The sequence below is a fragment of the Hyperolius riggenbachi genome, chromosome 6 (genome assembly GCF_040937935.1).
Source record: "Hyperolius riggenbachi isolate aHypRig1 chromosome 6, aHypRig1.pri, whole genome shotgun sequence".
Classification (NCBI taxonomy): domain Eukaryota; kingdom Metazoa; phylum Chordata; class Amphibia; order Anura; family Hyperoliidae; genus Hyperolius; species Hyperolius riggenbachi.
Genome location: NC_090651.1, coordinates 328,632,647 through 328,650,143, shown reverse-complemented (window position 1 = coordinate 328,650,143; position 17,497 = coordinate 328,632,647). Strand labels below are relative to the sequence as shown.

Here is a 17,497-nt window from a genome sequence, read left to right as displayed (position 1 = left end):
ACAAACAAACACAGAACACTTATATCGCGCTTTTCTCCTGGCGGACTCAAAGCGCCAATATACAATATACAAATAAGAAGTACATTTTTTCCGGAGTAAAATGAGCCATAAATTACTTTTTTCCTATTTTGCTGTTACTTACAGTAGGTAGTATAAATCTGACAGAAGCGACAGAGTCCATCTCTTCATGGGGGATTCTCAGGGAATTATTTATTTTCAAAAGGACTTAGTGAATGGCAGTTGCTCTTTCCGACTGCCAAAAAGCTGTGTAGCGAGCAGGGAGGCTGGCCGGCATCATTGTTTTAGGCTAATTTCACACCAGGACGTTGCGTTAGAGGGGGCGTTAAGGTCGCATAACGTCCCCCTAACGGAACGCCTGGTGGTGCTGGATCTGGACGTCAGAGTGAGCCGCATTGTGCAGCTCACTCTGGCGTCAGTGATGCTGTGATGCGCACTCTTGTGCGCATGCGGCATCACGTGGTCCCGCCGGCCAATCGCCGCACAGAGCGGCTGCTCCAGGAAGTAAACACTGCACGTCATAACGTGCAGTGCATATTAATTAGCCATGTGCCTGGCCGCTCTCCACTCCTCCCCCACATTACTGAGCATGTGCAAGCAGTCTAACGCGGCTCAGCCGCGTCCAAAGTACTGCATGCAGTACGTTGTCTTGTGACGCAGCGTTACAATGTAACGCAACGTCCGCACTGTGAACAGCCCCATTGATTTTTCATTACTGTGCGGTGGGCTGCGTTACAGGCTGCTCTAACGTGCGTAAATCCTTTTTATGGAATATCTTTATAAAGAATAAAAGCCTTGCTGAGAATAATTTATGGCTCATTTTACTCTGGAATAAACGTACTTCTTATTTGTTTATGTTTGCACATATTTTAAATTTTACAATTTTTCACGATAGTGCCCCTTAAAAAAAATAAAAAATCTATATATATAAAATCGGATGTATGTGTGTGTGTGTGTGTGTGTGTGTGTGTGTGCGTGTGCGTGTGCGTGTGCGTGTGCGTGTGCGTGTGCGTGTGCGTGTGCGTGTGTGTGTGTGTGTGTGTGTATGCCGAGATCACGCAAAAACGGCTTGACCGATTTGAACTAAACTTGGTACACAGATCCCTTACTACCTGGGATGATATGTTCTGGGGGTCTTGCGGCCCCCCTGAACATGTGGGCGGAGCTACAAACAGCTAATCAGATTCCACCCATTCAAGTCAATGGAAAAAATGTAAAAGGCTGCCATTCTCACAGTAATCAAGCCAGAGTCCCCACACTTGGCACAGTTGGTCACTTGGTGACCGAGGTTACAAATCCAGGAAAAGTGGGCGGAGCATAAAACAGCAAATCAAATTTCAGCCGTTCATTTTACATCGTAAAATGTAAACTGCAGCCATTCTTAGACTGTTAATCACAGGGTTCTCAAACTTGCCACAGTTGGTCACTGGGTGAATGCGATTAAGATTCAAGAAAATGGGTGGAGCCTACAACAGTCAATCAAAATTCACCTATTGATTTTTAAGGGGAATATTTAAACTGCTGCTATTCTTACACTTTTAATGGCAGAGACTTCAAACTTGCTACAGTCAGTCAGTGGGTGACTGGGGTCCAAATTCACTAAAGGGGCGGGGCCACATACAGCCAATCAGATTTCCTTGGTGGATAAACTGCTTCAAATCACACATTTTTGATGCCAGTAACCTGAAAACTCACACACTTGGTCACTGGGTGACTGTGTATCAAAGTTACAAAAAGTGGGCGGAGCTAAAAACAAATTTCACTGGAAAATATAAGCTGCAGCCATTCTTACACCGTTAATAGCAGGGTTCTCAAACTTTGCACAGTTGGTCATTGGGTGACAGATTAGGATTTTGGAAGGTGGGTGGACCCTACAACAGCCAATAAAAATTCACCTTTTGATTTTCAAAGGGAATGTTTCATCTGCTACCATTCTCTTATACTGGTAATAGCAGATGCCTCAAACCTGGTACAGTTGGTCACTGGGTGATTAGGGTCCAAATTCAGGAAGGGGGTGGAGCCACAAACAGCCAGATTTGTTTTTTTTTCAATGGGAATATACAAAGTATTGATACCAAGGACCCCAAAGCTGATAAACTTGATGATTGAGTGACTGTATGTCATGGTTAGAAAAAGTGGGTGGTGCCAACAACTTCATTTTTTACATTGCAGGGTTCCCAAACTTTACACAATTGGCCACTGGGTGACTGGGATGAATATTCAGAAATGTGGGTGGAGCCTACAACAGCCAATCAAAATGTACATATTGATTTTCAAGGGGAATATTCACATTGCTACCATTCTTACACTGTTAGTGGCAGAGGCCTCAAACCTGATACAGTCAGTCATTGGGTGACTGGGGTCCAAATTCACTAAAGGGGTGGAGCCACAAACAGCCAATCAGATTTGTTAGATTGATTTCAGCCATTCTGTTATTGGCAGGGTTCTCAAACGTGACACAGTTGGCCACTGGGTGACTGGGACTAATATTCAGAAAAGTGGGTGGAGCCTACAGCAGCCAATCAAAATTCACCTTTTGATTTTCAAGGGGAATATTTACATTGCTGCCATTCATGCACTCTTAATGGCAGAGGCCTAACATCTGCTACAGTCAGTCACTGGGAGACTGGGGTTTAAATTCTGATGGTAGCGGGCCAAAAACAGCCAATCAGATTTGTTTAATTTCAATGGTAAAATGCAACTTTTTGATGCCAAAGACCCCAAAGCTCATAAACTTGGTCATTAACTGACTGTATGTCAAGATTAGAAATAGTGGGCGGAGCCAAAAACAACTAACTTTTTACATGGGGAAATGTAAACTGCAGCTTTTCTTACACTGTTAATGGCAAGGTTCTCAAACTTCACACAGTTGGTCACTGGGTGACTAGGATTAATATTTGGAAAAGTAGGTGGAGCCTACAAGAGCCAATCAAAATTCACCTATTGATTTTCAAGGGGAATATTGAAACTGCAGCCGTTCTCACACTGTTAATGGCAGAGGCCTCAAACCTGCTACAGTCGGGCGTTAAGTGTTTGGGGTTCAAATTCAGTAAAGGGGCTGAGCCAAAAACAGCCATATTTCTTTGCTGGATAAACTGCTTCCATTAGCACAATTTTGATGCCAGGAACCCAAAAGCTCACAAACTTGGTCATTGAGTAGTGACTGTGTGTCAAGGTTACAAAAAGTGGGTGGAGTTAAAAACAGAATTTTCTGGGAAACTGCAGCCCTTCTTCACAGTTAATGGCAGGGTTCTCAAACTTAGCATAGCTGGTTACTGGGTGACTGGGATTAATATTCAGAAAAGTGGGTGGAGCCTAAAAATGCCAATCAAAAATCACATGTCACTTTTCAAGGAGAATATTAAAATTGCTGCCATTCTTGCACTGTTAATGGCACAAGCCTCAAACCTGGTACAGTTGGTCATTGGGTCACTGAGGTTCAAATTCAGAAAAGGGACAGAACCACAAACAGTTAATCAGATTTGTTTCATTTCATGGGAAAATACAAATTATTGATGCCAAGGACCCCAAAACTCACAAACTTGGGCATTGAGTAGTGACTTTGTGTCCAGGTTACAAAAAGTGGGCGGAGCCAAAAACAAATTTCACTGGGAAAGTGAAACTGTAGCCATTCTTACACTGTTTATTTCAGGATTCCCAATCTTTGCCCTGATGGTCACTGAGTGACTGAGATTAATATTCAGGGAAGTGGGTGGAGCCTATAATAGCCAATCAAAATTCACCTGTTGATTTTCAAGTGGAATATTTAAATTGTTGCCATTTTCCCACTGTTAATAGCAGATGCCTCAAACCTGCTACAGTTGGTCATTGGGTGACTGGGGTTCAAATGCTGGAGAGGGGTGGAGCCACAAACAGCCTATCTGATTTGTTTAATTTCTATGGGAATATACAAATTATTGATGCCAAGGATCCCAAAGCTCACAAAGCTCACAAACTTGGTCATTGAGTGTTTGTGTGTTAGGGTTAGAAAGTGGGCGGAGCCAACACCAGTCAAATACATACACAGGCAACGCCGGGTCATCAGTGGCTGGAGACAAATACAAATTTCACTGGGAAAATGTAAACTGCAGCAATTCTGTTAATGGCAGGGTTTTTAAACGTTGCACAGTTGGTCACTGGGTGACTGGGATTAATATTCAGAAAAGTGGGTGGAGCCTACAAAAGTGAATCAAACTTCACCTATTGCTTTTCAAGGGGAATATTTAATTGCTACGATTCTTGCACTGTTAATGGCACAGGCCTCAAACCTGGTACAGTTGGTTATTGGGTGACTGGGGTTCAAATTCAGAAAAGGGGATGGAGCCACACACAGCCAATTAGATTTGTTTCATTTCAATGCAAATTATTGGTGCCAAACAATGCAAAGCTCACAAACTTGGTCAGTGAGTAATTGTGTGTTAGGATTAGAAAAAGTAGGTGGAGCCAACACCAGCCAAATACATACCCGGGCAACGCCGGGCAATCAGCTAGTAAATAAATATATATATATATATATATATATATATATATATGTATATGGAGCAAAACTGGATTTACCCTGAAATATCCCTGAAATAAAATTACCTCTCCACTGGTTGTAGCTAGTGTTGGGCGAACACCTGGATGTTCGGGTTCGGGAAAGTTCGCCGAACATGGCCGCGATGTTCGGCATGTTCGGGCCGAACCCCGAACTCCCCTAACATCCCGATTTTGGGGGCCCTATGGGGTCGCAGGCATAAGGGGGAGCATGCCCCGATCGCGGGGGGGGGGGGTCGGAAATTCCCCCCACCCCCTCCGCTAGCGCTCCCCCCTCGGCCCGCTTCCCCATACAAAAGTTTGGCAAAAGTAAAATAGTACCGGTGGTGGTGGTGGCCTTGCACTGTGAAGTGAGTGAGGAGGAGGAGGAGTCCGGAGAGTGACGCGTTGAGGGAGGCAGGGCAGCGGGCGGTTCAGCGGTAGTACCCTTGTGGTACTTCCGCCCTTTCTCTGACCTCACGTCCTCTGCATACAAGGGTACGCGTCACGCGTACCCTCGTATGCGTCATCACGCAGAGGACGTGAGGTCAGAGAAAGCGCGGAAGTGCCACAAGGGTACTACCGCTGAACCGCCCGCTGCCCGGCCTCCCTCAACGCGTCACTCTCCGGACTCCTTCTCCTCCTCACTCACTTCACAGTGCAAGGCCACCACCACCACCGGTACTATTTTACTTTTGCCAAACTTTTGTATGGGGAAGCGGGCCGAGGGGGGAGCGCTAGCGGAGGGGGTGGGGGGAATTTCCGACCCCCCCCCCCCCCGCGATCGGGGCATGCTCCCCCCTTATGCCTGCGACCCCATAGGGGGGCAGTATTCGGCCGAACAGGGCCCTGTTCGGCGGCCATTTAGTAGTTCGGGGCGAACCCGAACTTAAAAGGCCGAACACCATCAGGTGTTTGGCCGAACTCGAACATCACCCGAACAGGGTGATGTTCTGCAGAACCCGAACAGTGGCGAACACTGTTCACCCAACACTAGTTGTAGCGTGGCAAATCATGCAACCTATGAGGAGGTAGGTGAGGTGCACTCCCTGGCCCATATACAATTAACCTTTTCTCCTGAGTTTTCTTAGTTTACATTTTCATGTGTTGACAATAAAATGCAGTTTGAACGATCAGCAATCAATAAAACACTTAAAATAATTTTGATAGCACTATGTTCACCTTTTGATACTTTTTCATTTGCAAAGTGCTGAAAATTATTTTATAAGCAAGTTTGAAGCAAAAAAAAGAAAGAAAAGAAAAAAGATACTCACCTAAGGCGAGGGAAGGCTCTGGGTCCTATAGAGCCCACCCGTTCTCCTCACAGTGCCCACGTTCCAGCGCTGGATCCCCCGTTAGAGGTACTCGACCAATGAGTCAGAGACTGCTCACTTCTGCCACTGTGGAGACTCCGACAATCTTTGGAATCCTGAGTGCTCCCTGAAGATTGGCCGCGCCATACTGCGCATGCAACAGTGCGCGAGAGAGCATGTTCATGCATGCGCAGTATGGAGCGGCCAATCTTCAGGAGCACTCGGCTCCTGAAGATTGCCTAAGTTTCCCTCAGCAGCAGAAGTGACAAAAGAGAGCAATCTCCGACCGAGGAGTCCGGGACTGCTAACAGGAGATCCAGCGCTGGAACGCGTGCATTGTGAGGTGAACGGGTAGCTCCATGGGACCCAAGGCCTTCCCTCTTCTTAGGTGAGTATCTGTTTTTTTATTTTAGTTTTTTTTTAATTTTCACTTCCCACTTGCTCTAAAGGGAAGAAAAAATCTCCTAGGAGCAAACTCAGGGGAAAAAGGGAATTGTATATGCCGCCTGTATCCTAAAATTGTCTTTTATAATCTTCAAAATGTTTTTGTCTTTTCAGCATTACAAAAATATAATTATTTCCACAGAGCCTCCGGAAGCACCAGTTTATGTGATTTCAGATGTTATAACTTCAAACATATATGAAAAAACTCTGCCATCAATGCAAGTAAGACCTGTCAGCATGTACCTCTGATTACACACTCCATACATAATAAATCCTTTTTTAGCATATACATTTTTACCATCCTCAGAAACAATGGTAGTATGCGCTAAATGAATAGAAATTACAAAAACGTGGTGTGCTTTTACAGCAAAACCGTCAATATTGCAAAAAGTCACTCAGAAAAATTAGACCGCGCACAAAAATTGGATCAAAAAAGAAAGTCACACTTCTGGACCGCAGGATCTAGTCCTTTTAAGGACCAGAGCTTTTTTTTGTTTTTCTTCTTTTCACACTTCCTGATCACTGTGATTGGCTCACAGTGATCAGTAGATCAGGAGCCAATGAAAACGGGTCCTGACCAAGTTACGAAGCTCAGCTGTGTTTAGAGTTCTGTGCCGGTGGGGATGCACTATTTCCTCCTGTGCTCAGGATTGGCAATGTTAAAACTATCCGGTTTGGGCAGCCACTCGTGCAGTATAGTTTTAACTACAAGCCGAGCCAGTTAAGAAAACTGCCCAGTGGAAGATGCACACTAATAATCCCCCTCTGCCTTTCTCTCGCAGATGGGAAAACCAGGTGTACAACCAGAACCAATTTATGAAGTAAGTAAACATATTTATTATAAAGCAGAACTGATATTAATGAACTATAGCAGTAAGGTTGCAGAAATGCTAAGAGAATGCTGAAGGAATGTAAAAGATATGCTAAGTATAATTCTTAACCACTTCACCACTGAGGTGTTTTACCCCCTGAGCACCAGAGCAATTTTCACCTTTCAGCGCTCCTTCCATCCATTCATTCGTCTATAACTTTATCATTACTTATCGCAATGAAATGAACTATATCTTGTTTTTTCCGCCACCAATTAGGCTTTCTTTAGGTGGCACATTATGCCAAGAATTATTTTATTCTAAATGTGTTTTAATGGGAAAATAGGAAAAATGTGGGGAAAAAAATAATTTCAGTTTTCGGCCATTATAGTTTTTAAATAATGCATGCTACTGTAATTAAAACCCATGAAATGTATTTGCCCTTTTGTCTCAGTTATAAAACCATTTAAATTATGTCCCTATCACAATGTTTGGCGCCAATATTTTATTTGGAAATAAAGGTGCATTTTTTTCAGTTTTGCGTCCATGTCTAATTACAAGCCCATAGTTTATAAAGTAACAGTGTTATACCCTCTTGACATAAATATTTAAAAAGTTCAGTCCCTAAGGTAACTATTTATGTTTTTTTTTTAATTGTAAATTTTTGAATTTTTTTTTTAATTACAAAAAAAAAAATTGGGGAGTGTGGGAGGTAATGAGTTAATTTTTTGTGTAACCCTCATTTATTTCTATGTGAAAAATGCTTAGGGTGTAGTTTTACTATTTGGCCACAAGATGGCAACAGTAACTTTTTGTGTATTGCGACCTGCGAGCGTCCTTCCGGACGCTCGCAGGAAGTATAAGGAGGCTGTGAGTGTTTGTTATTTTTCACAATGATCGCGCTGCCCTTCGGAGAGCAGCGGATCATTGTGGGGCTTAGATCAACGAACGGGAATGGATTTTCCCGTTCATTGATCTCCGGGCGAGCGGGCGGCGGCGTGTTTACTTGCGGCGGGCGGCATGTTTACGAACGGGAGCGCGGACTGCGTAGGGAACGCGGAAAGTACGGATTTCTCCGTCCCTGGGGGTTAAAGGATGAAAAAAGGGACGGAGAAATCCGTACGGGCGGGGGTAAAGTGGTTAAAATAGAAGGTATTCGGTTTGGGACTGCGGTAAGTAGAATCTAAGCTGCATCTGCGCCTCTCTAATGCTGGGAATACAAGGTTTGTTTTAGAGCCATTTAGATGGCTCGATAGAAAATTTCCAACATGTCCGATCTCCCGCCCGATCATTTCGCCGTTCAATTTCACATTGAACATAATGGAAAAAGATAAGAGAATTGCCTGCGTAATCAAGCGGGGAATCGATCGAGCCGAAGAATCGAGCTGCAAAATCGAGCCGTGTATGCCCAGCATAACACTGATGAGGTGTAGAGTCTATGCCATGACTTACCGCAGTGCCGCGCCGATCACTGCTCCAGGTGGAAGTGACCTTAGGTGTGACAGCCGAGCTTCCTCCTATCAGTCAGGAGCCATTTTCAATGGCTCCTGACCTCCTGATTACTGTGAGCCAATCACAGTGATCGGGAAGTTAAAGAATGTTGTGCGCAGTTTTTGAAAGAATGCAAAGAGCATGCACAAAAGACTCATGGCAAAGGACACATGATCGAGCTGGGCGTGCGGATGGGCCACAGACAGTTGTGTCTGTTGCCAAGTCATGCAGCTAGAGGATCTACCGGCGGAAGAACGGAAGGGACCCAGAGGATACCGAGGGACCTTGTGGGCTACAGGGGGCTGGAGGAAGCCAAGGTTCCGTTGCGTTCCTGTTTTTACAGTGAACACAAATCCCAATGTGAATGCACCCATAAGTTCAGTGTTTGAATTCAGTGATGTAGCTAGTCATTATCCACTTAAGCCTATCTGGACGAAAATTCTCGTCCAGAAAGGCTGCGCGTGCCAGCCGTTAGCCCAGCGATCAATAAATGGGATTATAGCTCCCATTCATTGATCGAAGCCCCCAGCAGAAAAACCGACAGCCTCTTATCAGAGGCTGCGGTTCTTCTGAGTTAAGAAAAGTTTCCCATCCTCATTCATGCTCATGGAAGTGGGATTGTACGCTTCCAGGACTTTTTGACTGTGGCCATCTTGTGGCCAAATAGTAAAACTACACCCACATCCATTTTTTATTACATAAATATATATATTTTTTTACATTTAAAATTAGCTGTTTACCTCCCACACCAAAAATTACCCAAATAACATTTTTAATAAAAAAGTTTTACAATTAAAAAAAAAAAAAAAACATAAATAGTTACCTAAGGGTCTGAACTTTTTAAATATGCATGTCAAAGGAGTATATTAATATAATATTTTAAAATATGGGCTTGTAAATAGTGATGGACGCAAAGTGAAAAAATGCACCTTTATTTCCAAATAAAATGTCGGCGCCATACATTGTACTAGGGACATAATTTAAATGGTGTAATAAGCGGGACAGATGGGCAAATAACATACATGGGTTTTAATTACGGTAGCATGTATTAATTTCAAACTATAATGACCAAAAACTGAGAAATAATGATTTTTTTCCATTTCATTCTTAATATTCCTGTTAAAATGGATTTAGAATAAAATAATTCTAAGCAAAATGTATCTGTCAGGAACCTTGTATTGCCACTTTCTGCCTGCTGGTGGCAACATGGAACAGGACTGTCCTGGACTTCTTTTATTCCACCAGCAGAGGGCTCTGGGGACTTTGAATTGTCCTGAACCTCCACCATCCACCAGCAGGGGGCCTGTGAATACTATTTTAAGGACTTGCAGTTCCTTGTTTGGCCTCCGGGTGGTTTCAAGTGAACTCTCACCACCAGCTGCATCCTGTTTGCTATCACATGGACTATTTAAGGACTGCCTCTTCCCCCTGCTAATCGCCAGAACTTTATGTTCCCAGGTCTGAGTTCTGGACACCCTGGTTCCTGTTCCTTGCCCTGATTCCTATGTATGCCTTCCTGTTGCCAAACCTGTTTATGCTGTCTGAGACCTTGCTTTTGTCTAATCCCTGGTACTGTGCTTTCTGATAACCTGTTGCTGACTTTGCTCTCCTGTTTGACTCTGATATTCTGCCTGATCCCTGTCTGTACTGCGATTGTGAATTTATTTCCTGTATATATTATTGTGCACTTTAGATAGATAGATAGTCAGGTGTTACATATATTTGTCACTGCTTCCCGGGTTATTCATATATATTGTGTGCTGTACATATGTTTGTGTGATACTGCATTACGCTTGCATGTATGCGTGCTCTATTGCATTTGCAATAAATCATTATTTTTGCACCTTAATTCCTGGTTCCAGTGTCTGTGTACTGCAAACTGTGGTCAAACCCTGTTTCTCCGCTCATGTCCCTGACAGAAAGTTCTGGCCATACATTTACTGACCACTGCAGTTATACAGGATACTGAGAATCTGTTGTTTGTCAGAATGAGTCCGCAAGATCTGGATTATTATGCATTATTGGCTGAGGATGCAGAGGATGAATGTCGTGATTTCTTTGCAAACTACCCCAGAGAAGAGTTGCTAAAGTTTATTAGCCAAGTGTATGGTTATATTAAAGATGGAGCTTTTTATGCACCTGATTTTGAATGCATAATCAAACTGTGGTATGATCTTGCATTCCCCACTCCAGGAGACCACTACCTGCCTCCATTTACCAATAAAAAGATAACAGTTCTGATTAATTTGTTTGAGAGTGACCGAGCAGGATTTCTTGATTATTATTCAAACAAAAACAAGCAGACTGTTCAAGCTTGCATAGATTCCCTCCAGACTCTGATCAATCGGGGAATATGCAAGTATGGGAAAGCCTCCTCCTTGCTGACTGCATGGCAGAGAATTGTCTCTGCATCATGTTCTGTAGCTTCTGCTTTACCTGCTAAAAACCCAGTTAATGTTGATTTCACATCTGAACAGGTAGATATGTACTATAGATATCTGAAGAGGGATAGAAGTGCTTTCTTTGAATTCTATTCCAGACAATCTACTGATTTTGTCTCAGGTTGTAAGAATAACGTGGAAAAGTTAATGCATAAGAAATGTTGTAAGCATGAACCAGCTGCTGCCTTAATTGCTGCCTATTCAGAGATCCTGCCCTTAGATATTCCTTCTGTTAACCCTCTGAATACCACTCACTCCCAGTCCACTGCAGTTAAACAGCTCCAATGTCAGTCTCCCAGCAAGGAAGAATTTAATTTTATTTTTGACTCTGAACTGATTGATGATTTGTTTGATTTTCTGAGAAAGGATAGAGAAGGATTTATTAATTATTACGGTGAGAAAAGTGAAGGTTTTGTGTCTGCCTGTATACATGCAACTGAATCACTGATGCTGCATAAGCTCTGTAAGCGTGAATTTGCTTCTATGTTGGTTACTGTCTGGCGTGAGATCCTTTCTTCTTGTTTCCACTCTCCTCCTTCTGCTCACCCTCCATATATCTCCAACCATGTACAGAGCTCAGAACCTGTAAAAAACCTGTAAAATTACAAACCGCCATCAAATCCACACCTTGGTCATGGCAATTTCCGGTTACTTCACAAGAACCTGTTCCTGTTTCCAGATTGGTTCATAAAACAAAACGCAAATACTTTCCAACAGCATCCATTACTCCAGTCAGTTCCTGTCTGGTGCAGCCTCCAGCCGACTCCTGTCTGGTGCAGCCTCCAGCCGACTCCTGTCTGGTGCAGCCTCCAGCCAATGTTCCTGTGACACAAGTTATACAGACTCTAGCCTTCATTTCACAACTTTTGCAGATTTTACATACACCAGAAACCAATCCAACCGTTTGTTCCGCAGAATCTTGCATCCAGTCTACAGAATTTTCGCTCCAGCCCGCACAGGCTCCGCTCCAGCCCGCACAGACTGTATCGGGGTGTCAGCCAACGGCCCAGCCAGGTGCTCAGCCAACGGCCCAGCCAGGTGCTCAGCCAAAGGCCCAGACCCCGGAGGTTTTCCAGCCTGTTGTCACCCTGTCTGAAGCTCTACAGCCTGTTGCCACCCTGTCTGAAGTTATACAGACTTTTGCTGTTGACCAGCCGTCACAGACTTTTGCTGTTGACCAGCCGTCACAGACTTTTGCTGTTGACCAGCCGTCACAGACTTTTGCTGTTGACCAGCCGTCACAGACTTTTGCTGTTGACCAGCCGTCACAGACTTTTGCTGTTGACCAGCCGTCACAGACTTTTGCTGTTGACCAGCCGTCACAGACTTTTGCTGTTGACCAGCCGTCACAGACTTTTGCTGTTGACCAGCCGTCACAGACTTTTGCTGTTGACCAGCCGTCACAGACTTTTGCTGTTGACCAGCCGTCACAGACTTTTGCTGTTGACCAGCCGTCACAGACTTTTGCTGTTGACCAGCCGTCACAGACTTTTGCTGTTGACCAGCCGTCACAGACTTTTGCTGTTGACCAGCCGTCACAGACTTTTGCTGTTGACCAGCCGTCACAGACTTTTGCTGTTGACCAGCCGTCACAGACTTTTGCTGTTGACCAGCCGTCACAGACTTTTGCTGTTGACCAGCCGTCACAGACTTTTGCTGTTGACCAGCCGTCACAGACTTTTGCTGTTGACCAGCCGTCACAGACTTTTGCTGTTGACCAGCCGTCACAGACTTTTGCTGTTGACCAGCCGTCACAGACTTTTGCTGTTGACCAGCCGTCACAGACTTTTGCTGTTGACCAGCCGTCACAGACTTTTGCTGTTGACCAGCCTCCACAGACTTTTGCTGCTGCCCAGCCTCCACAGACTTCTGCTGCTGCCCAGCCTCCACAGACTTCTGCTGCTGCCCAGCCTCCACAGACTTCTGCTGCTGCCCAGCCTCCACAGACTTCTGCTGCTGCCCAGCCTCCACAGACTTCTGCTGCTGCCCAGCCTCCACAGACTTCTGCTGCTGCCCAGCCTCCACAGACTTCTGCTGCTGCCCAGCCTCCACAGACTTCTGCTGCTGCCCAGCCTCCACAGACTTCTGCTGCTGCCCAGCCTCCACAGACTTCTGCTGCTGCCCAGCCTCCACAGACTTCTGCTGCTGCCCAGCCTCCACAGACTTCTGCTGCTGCCCAGCCTCCACAGACTTCTGCTGCTGCCCAGCCTCCACAGACTTCTGCTGCTGCCCAGCCTCCACAGACTTCTGCTGCTGCCCAGCCTCCACAGACTTCTGCTGCTGCCCAGCCTCCACAGACTTCTGCTGCTGCCCAGCCTCCACAGACTTCTGCTGCTGCCCAGCCTCCACAGACTTCTGCTCCTGCCCAGCCTCCACAGACTTCTGCTCCTGCCCAGCCTCCACAGACTCTTGTTACCAATGCTCCTGATGGTGCCAAAACTGCTGTCTGCCCTGTTGGTGCCAAGCCTGTTGGTGCCTGCCAGTCTCCTGCTCATCTTGATGATGCATGCCAGTCTCCTGTTCAGCCTGATCTTGCTCAGTTTCCTGCCAAGCCTGATGATCTTATCCAGTATCCTGTCCTGCCTGATGTCTGCCAGTCTCCTGCTCAACCTGATGATCCTCTTCAGTCGCCTGCTCAGCCTGATGATGCATGCCAGTTTCCTGCCAAGCATGTTGGTGCCTGTCAGTTTTCCGTTCAGCCTGAGCCTGTCCAGTTTTCTGCTCAGTCTGGTGATCCTGTCCAGCCTCCTGCTCAGCCTGATGATCCTCTCCAGTCTCCTGCTCAGCCTGATGATCCTCTCCAGTCTCCTGCTCAGCCTGTTGATCCTCTCCAGTCTCCTGCTCAGCCTGTTGATCCTCTCCAGTCTCCTGCTCAGCCTGTTGATCCTCTCCAGTCTCCTGCTCAGCCTGTTGATCCTCTCCAGTCTCCTGCTCAGCCTGTTGATCCTCTCCAGTCTCCTGCTCAGCCTGTTGATCCTCTCCAGTCTCCTGCTCAGCCTGTTGATCCTCTCCAGTCTCCTGCTCAGTCTGATGATCCTCTCCAGTCTCCTGCTCAGTCTGATGATCCTCTCCAGTCTCCTGCTCAGTCTGATGATTCTCTCCAGTCTCCTGCTCAGTCTGAGGATCCTCTCCAGTTTCCTGCTCAGTCTGATGATCCTCTCCAGTTTCCTGCTCAGTCTGATGATCCTCTCCAGTTTTCTGTCAAGTCTGATGATGCCTGTCAGTCTCCTGCTCAGTCTAATGATCTTGCCCAGTCTCCTGCCAAGCCTGATGCATGCCAGTTTCCTGCTCTGCCTGAACCCTGCCAACCCGTTTTCAAGCCTGATGCCTGCCAGTCCGCTATGTTGCCTGAGACCTGCCAACCTGATACCTTGCCTGATGTCCTCCAGTCTCCTGTTTTATCTGCTTCCTTGTCTGATGATTTCCAATCCATGTTCCAGCTTCCTGAGGTCCACGTTTTGAAACTTTTCATTGCACAGCTGGTCCAGTTCATGTTTTATTTTTTCAGATTGTTTCCCTCCCTGCCCGCCCAGTTTTGGTATCCACTATCCAGTGTTCTGTTTGCTTTTTTTTGGATCCTGCCTGATACCTACCAGCCTGCGGTTATGTTTGATATTTTTGTTTTCCAGTTTCTGTTCCAGTTTCTTGCAGACCAAGTTGCAAAGTTTTTTTTTATTTTTTGTTTCCCTCCCTGCCCACCCAGCATTGGCACCTGTTATCCATTCTGCCAAGGTGTTTGCTGCCTGCCACCTCTTGGGACCCTGGTGGTAGGGTTAATAGATCATGGTGGAGCGTCCTGAGGCCGCTCCTTAAGGGGGGGGATATGTCAGGAACCTTGTATTGCCACTTTCTGCCTGCTGGTGGCAACATGGAACAGGACTGTCCTGGACTTCTTTTATTCCACCAGCAGAGGGCTCTGGGGACTTTGAATTGTCCTGAACCTCCACCATCCACCAGCAGGGGGCCTGTGAATACTATTTTAAGGACTTGCAGTTCCTTGTTTGGCCTCCGGGTGGTTTCAAGTGAACTCTCACCGTCACCACCAGCTGCATCCTGTTTGCTATCACATGGACTATTTAAGGACTGCCTCTTCCCCCTGCTAATCGCCAGAACTTTATGTTCCCAGGTCTGAGTTCTGGACACCCTGGTTCCTGTTCCTTGCCCTGATTCCTATGTATGCCTTCCTGTTGCCAAACCTGTTTATGCTGTCTGAGACCTTGCTTTTGTCTAATCCCTAGTACTGTGCTTTCTGATAACCTGTTGCTGACTTTGCTCTCCTGTTTGACTCTGATATTCTGCCTGATCCCTGTCTGTACTGCGATTGTGAATTTATTTCCTGTATATATTATTGTGCACTTTAGATAGATAGATAGTCAGGTGTTACATATATTTGTCACTGCTTCCCGGGTTATTCATATATATTGTGTGCTGTACATATGTTTGTGTGATACTGCATTACGCTTGCATGTATGCGTGCTCTATTGCATTTGCAATAAATCATTATTTTTGCACCTAATTCCTGGTTCCAGTGTCTGTGTACTGCAAACTGTGGTCAAACCCTGTTTCTCCGCTCAGGCCCCTGACAGTATCACCCAAAGAAAGCCTAATTGGTGGTGGAAAGAACAAGATATAAATCAATTCATTGTGATGTGTAGTGATAAAGTTATTGGCAAATGAATGGAAGGTGAAAGATACTCAGATGCAAAAAATGAACAACCCTGTGGGCTGAAGTGGTTATAGGGCCCCATAGCAAAATTGTTGTGGGGCCACCATATCTAGGCACTCTGGAGCAATGCTACTTGCCCCTACCCTATGGATATGAATTGACGGGTCAATTTACTTTCTCATGCAATGAACACTGTGTCCATGAGCACTGAGGCAAAGTAAGAGGATGGAATAACAAAGCAAAGTTAATGGTGAACACATTAAAGAGAAACTTCATCCCAATGATTAGCTGATACCCCCTTTCCCATGAGAAATCCCCTTTTCTCAAACGGATCATCAGGGGGCTCTGTATGTCTGATATTGTGGTGAAACTTCTCCCACAGTGTGATGTCAGCGCCTCACATCACACTGTTGGAGCCTTGTTGCATTGTGGGAAATAACAGCTGTTTCCAGCTGCAAAAAAATGCAAGCAGCATCTCCTTCAAGTGACATCACCTGCCAGCAGTAAAAATGGCACCATGTGATAAATGTCAGAATGTAAATCAGGGAGAGGAAAGATTTTACTATGAGCAAACACTAACTAAATCCTTTATACATAATTATTGTAAAAAATAAGCACTTTTTTATTACATTATTTTCACTGGAGTTCCTCTTTAAGTACCATCTGGACCCCCTCTTCTCCAGGGCTCCATAGCAGTTGCTATGGCTGCTTTTGCTATTGTTACACCCCTGTATGAATTGGAGATTATTAGGAAAACTGCACAGCGTAGGATACCCACTGATAATGCACCTGTACCTTTCTCTTGCAGGTGGTAAAACCAGGGGTACAACCAGAACCAATTTATGATGTAAGTAACATTGGGCTTGACTCATGAAGCTGCCCTGCTATAGCAGTGTGAGCTCCATTACAACACCACACTCTAAATTCAATGCTGCATGCTACGCTCGTTCTTGCAACATAGCTTGCCTTCCTTCGTTACTTGCAGTGCTTACATAGCAATGAACGTTCCTTTAAATGCCGGGGCCGCTGCTGTGAAGTATCGCGACTGTGACACTTCACTAGAGCATCCGCTACTATGTTAATTCATATAGTTACTATGTTAATTAATATAGTAGCGGCGCTCTAGTAAAGTATCACTGTCTTGATAGTTCACAGCAGCGGCCCCGGCATTTAAAGGAACGTTCATTGCTATGTAAGTGACGCGCATAATTAAGGAAGGCACGTTATGCTGCAAGAGCGAGCATTGCATGCAGCATTGAATTTAGAGTGTGGTGTTATAATGGCACTCATGCTGCTATAGCAGTGCAGCTTCATGAATCAGCCCCCATCTATTTTAACCCTTTAATAGCCAATTTATTTAGAGGCATGCAAGTGCTCTAGGCCAATTTATTTTAGCACTTTTTAATTTCTTCTTTGTTACATTTCTTTGCTTCTAATTCGTACTGCTCTAATGTTTATTTTTGGCCATTTGTCACTAGGGGCAGTGTGATACTTCTCAGAGGACTTCTGCTTTGGGTTTCTATATGTTCTGCTAGTAGAGAGAGAGATCAAAGCACTCTAAGAATTTACAGCACAGCGAGTTCTGCCGACTGAGCTCAAAAGCAGTGCAGAGATAACTCTATTCAAGCTGCTAATGGGTTAAAGCAGAACTGAAGTTAATTAAATAAAGCAGCCCAGCATTCAGTAAGCTTGTAAAACAAAAAGAAGGAGAGAGCCAGAGCCCAATATAGTTTAATATGTTAGCATAATATTTGCATTTTTTAAAGTGACAATTAAAAGTCTTTACTAAGAATGACTATT

The 17,497-nt window shown here is 45.1% G+C and overlaps 1 protein-coding gene across 4 annotated transcripts in view; it reads left to right on the top strand.

Annotated features, from left to right (window-relative positions):
- The window catches only part of LOC137522904 (V-set and immunoglobulin domain-containing protein 10-like), a 91,369-nt gene that overhangs the window by 70,085 nt on the left and 3,787 nt on the right, over window positions 1-17,497 (top strand). For 2 of the 4 annotated variants that reach the window (XM_068243045.1, XM_068243047.1), the window contains exons 5-7: window positions 6,433-6,512; window positions 7,073-7,111; window positions 16,506-16,544. In XM_068243045.1, the coding sequence (XP_068099146.1) occupies window positions 6,433-6,512; window positions 7,073-7,111; window positions 16,506-16,544 (158 nt within the window). The remainder of the gene's footprint in view (window positions 1-6,432; window positions 6,513-7,072; window positions 7,112-16,505; window positions 16,545-17,497) is intronic. The other 2 variants (XM_068243046.1, XM_068243048.1) reach the window with 1 other exon arrangement.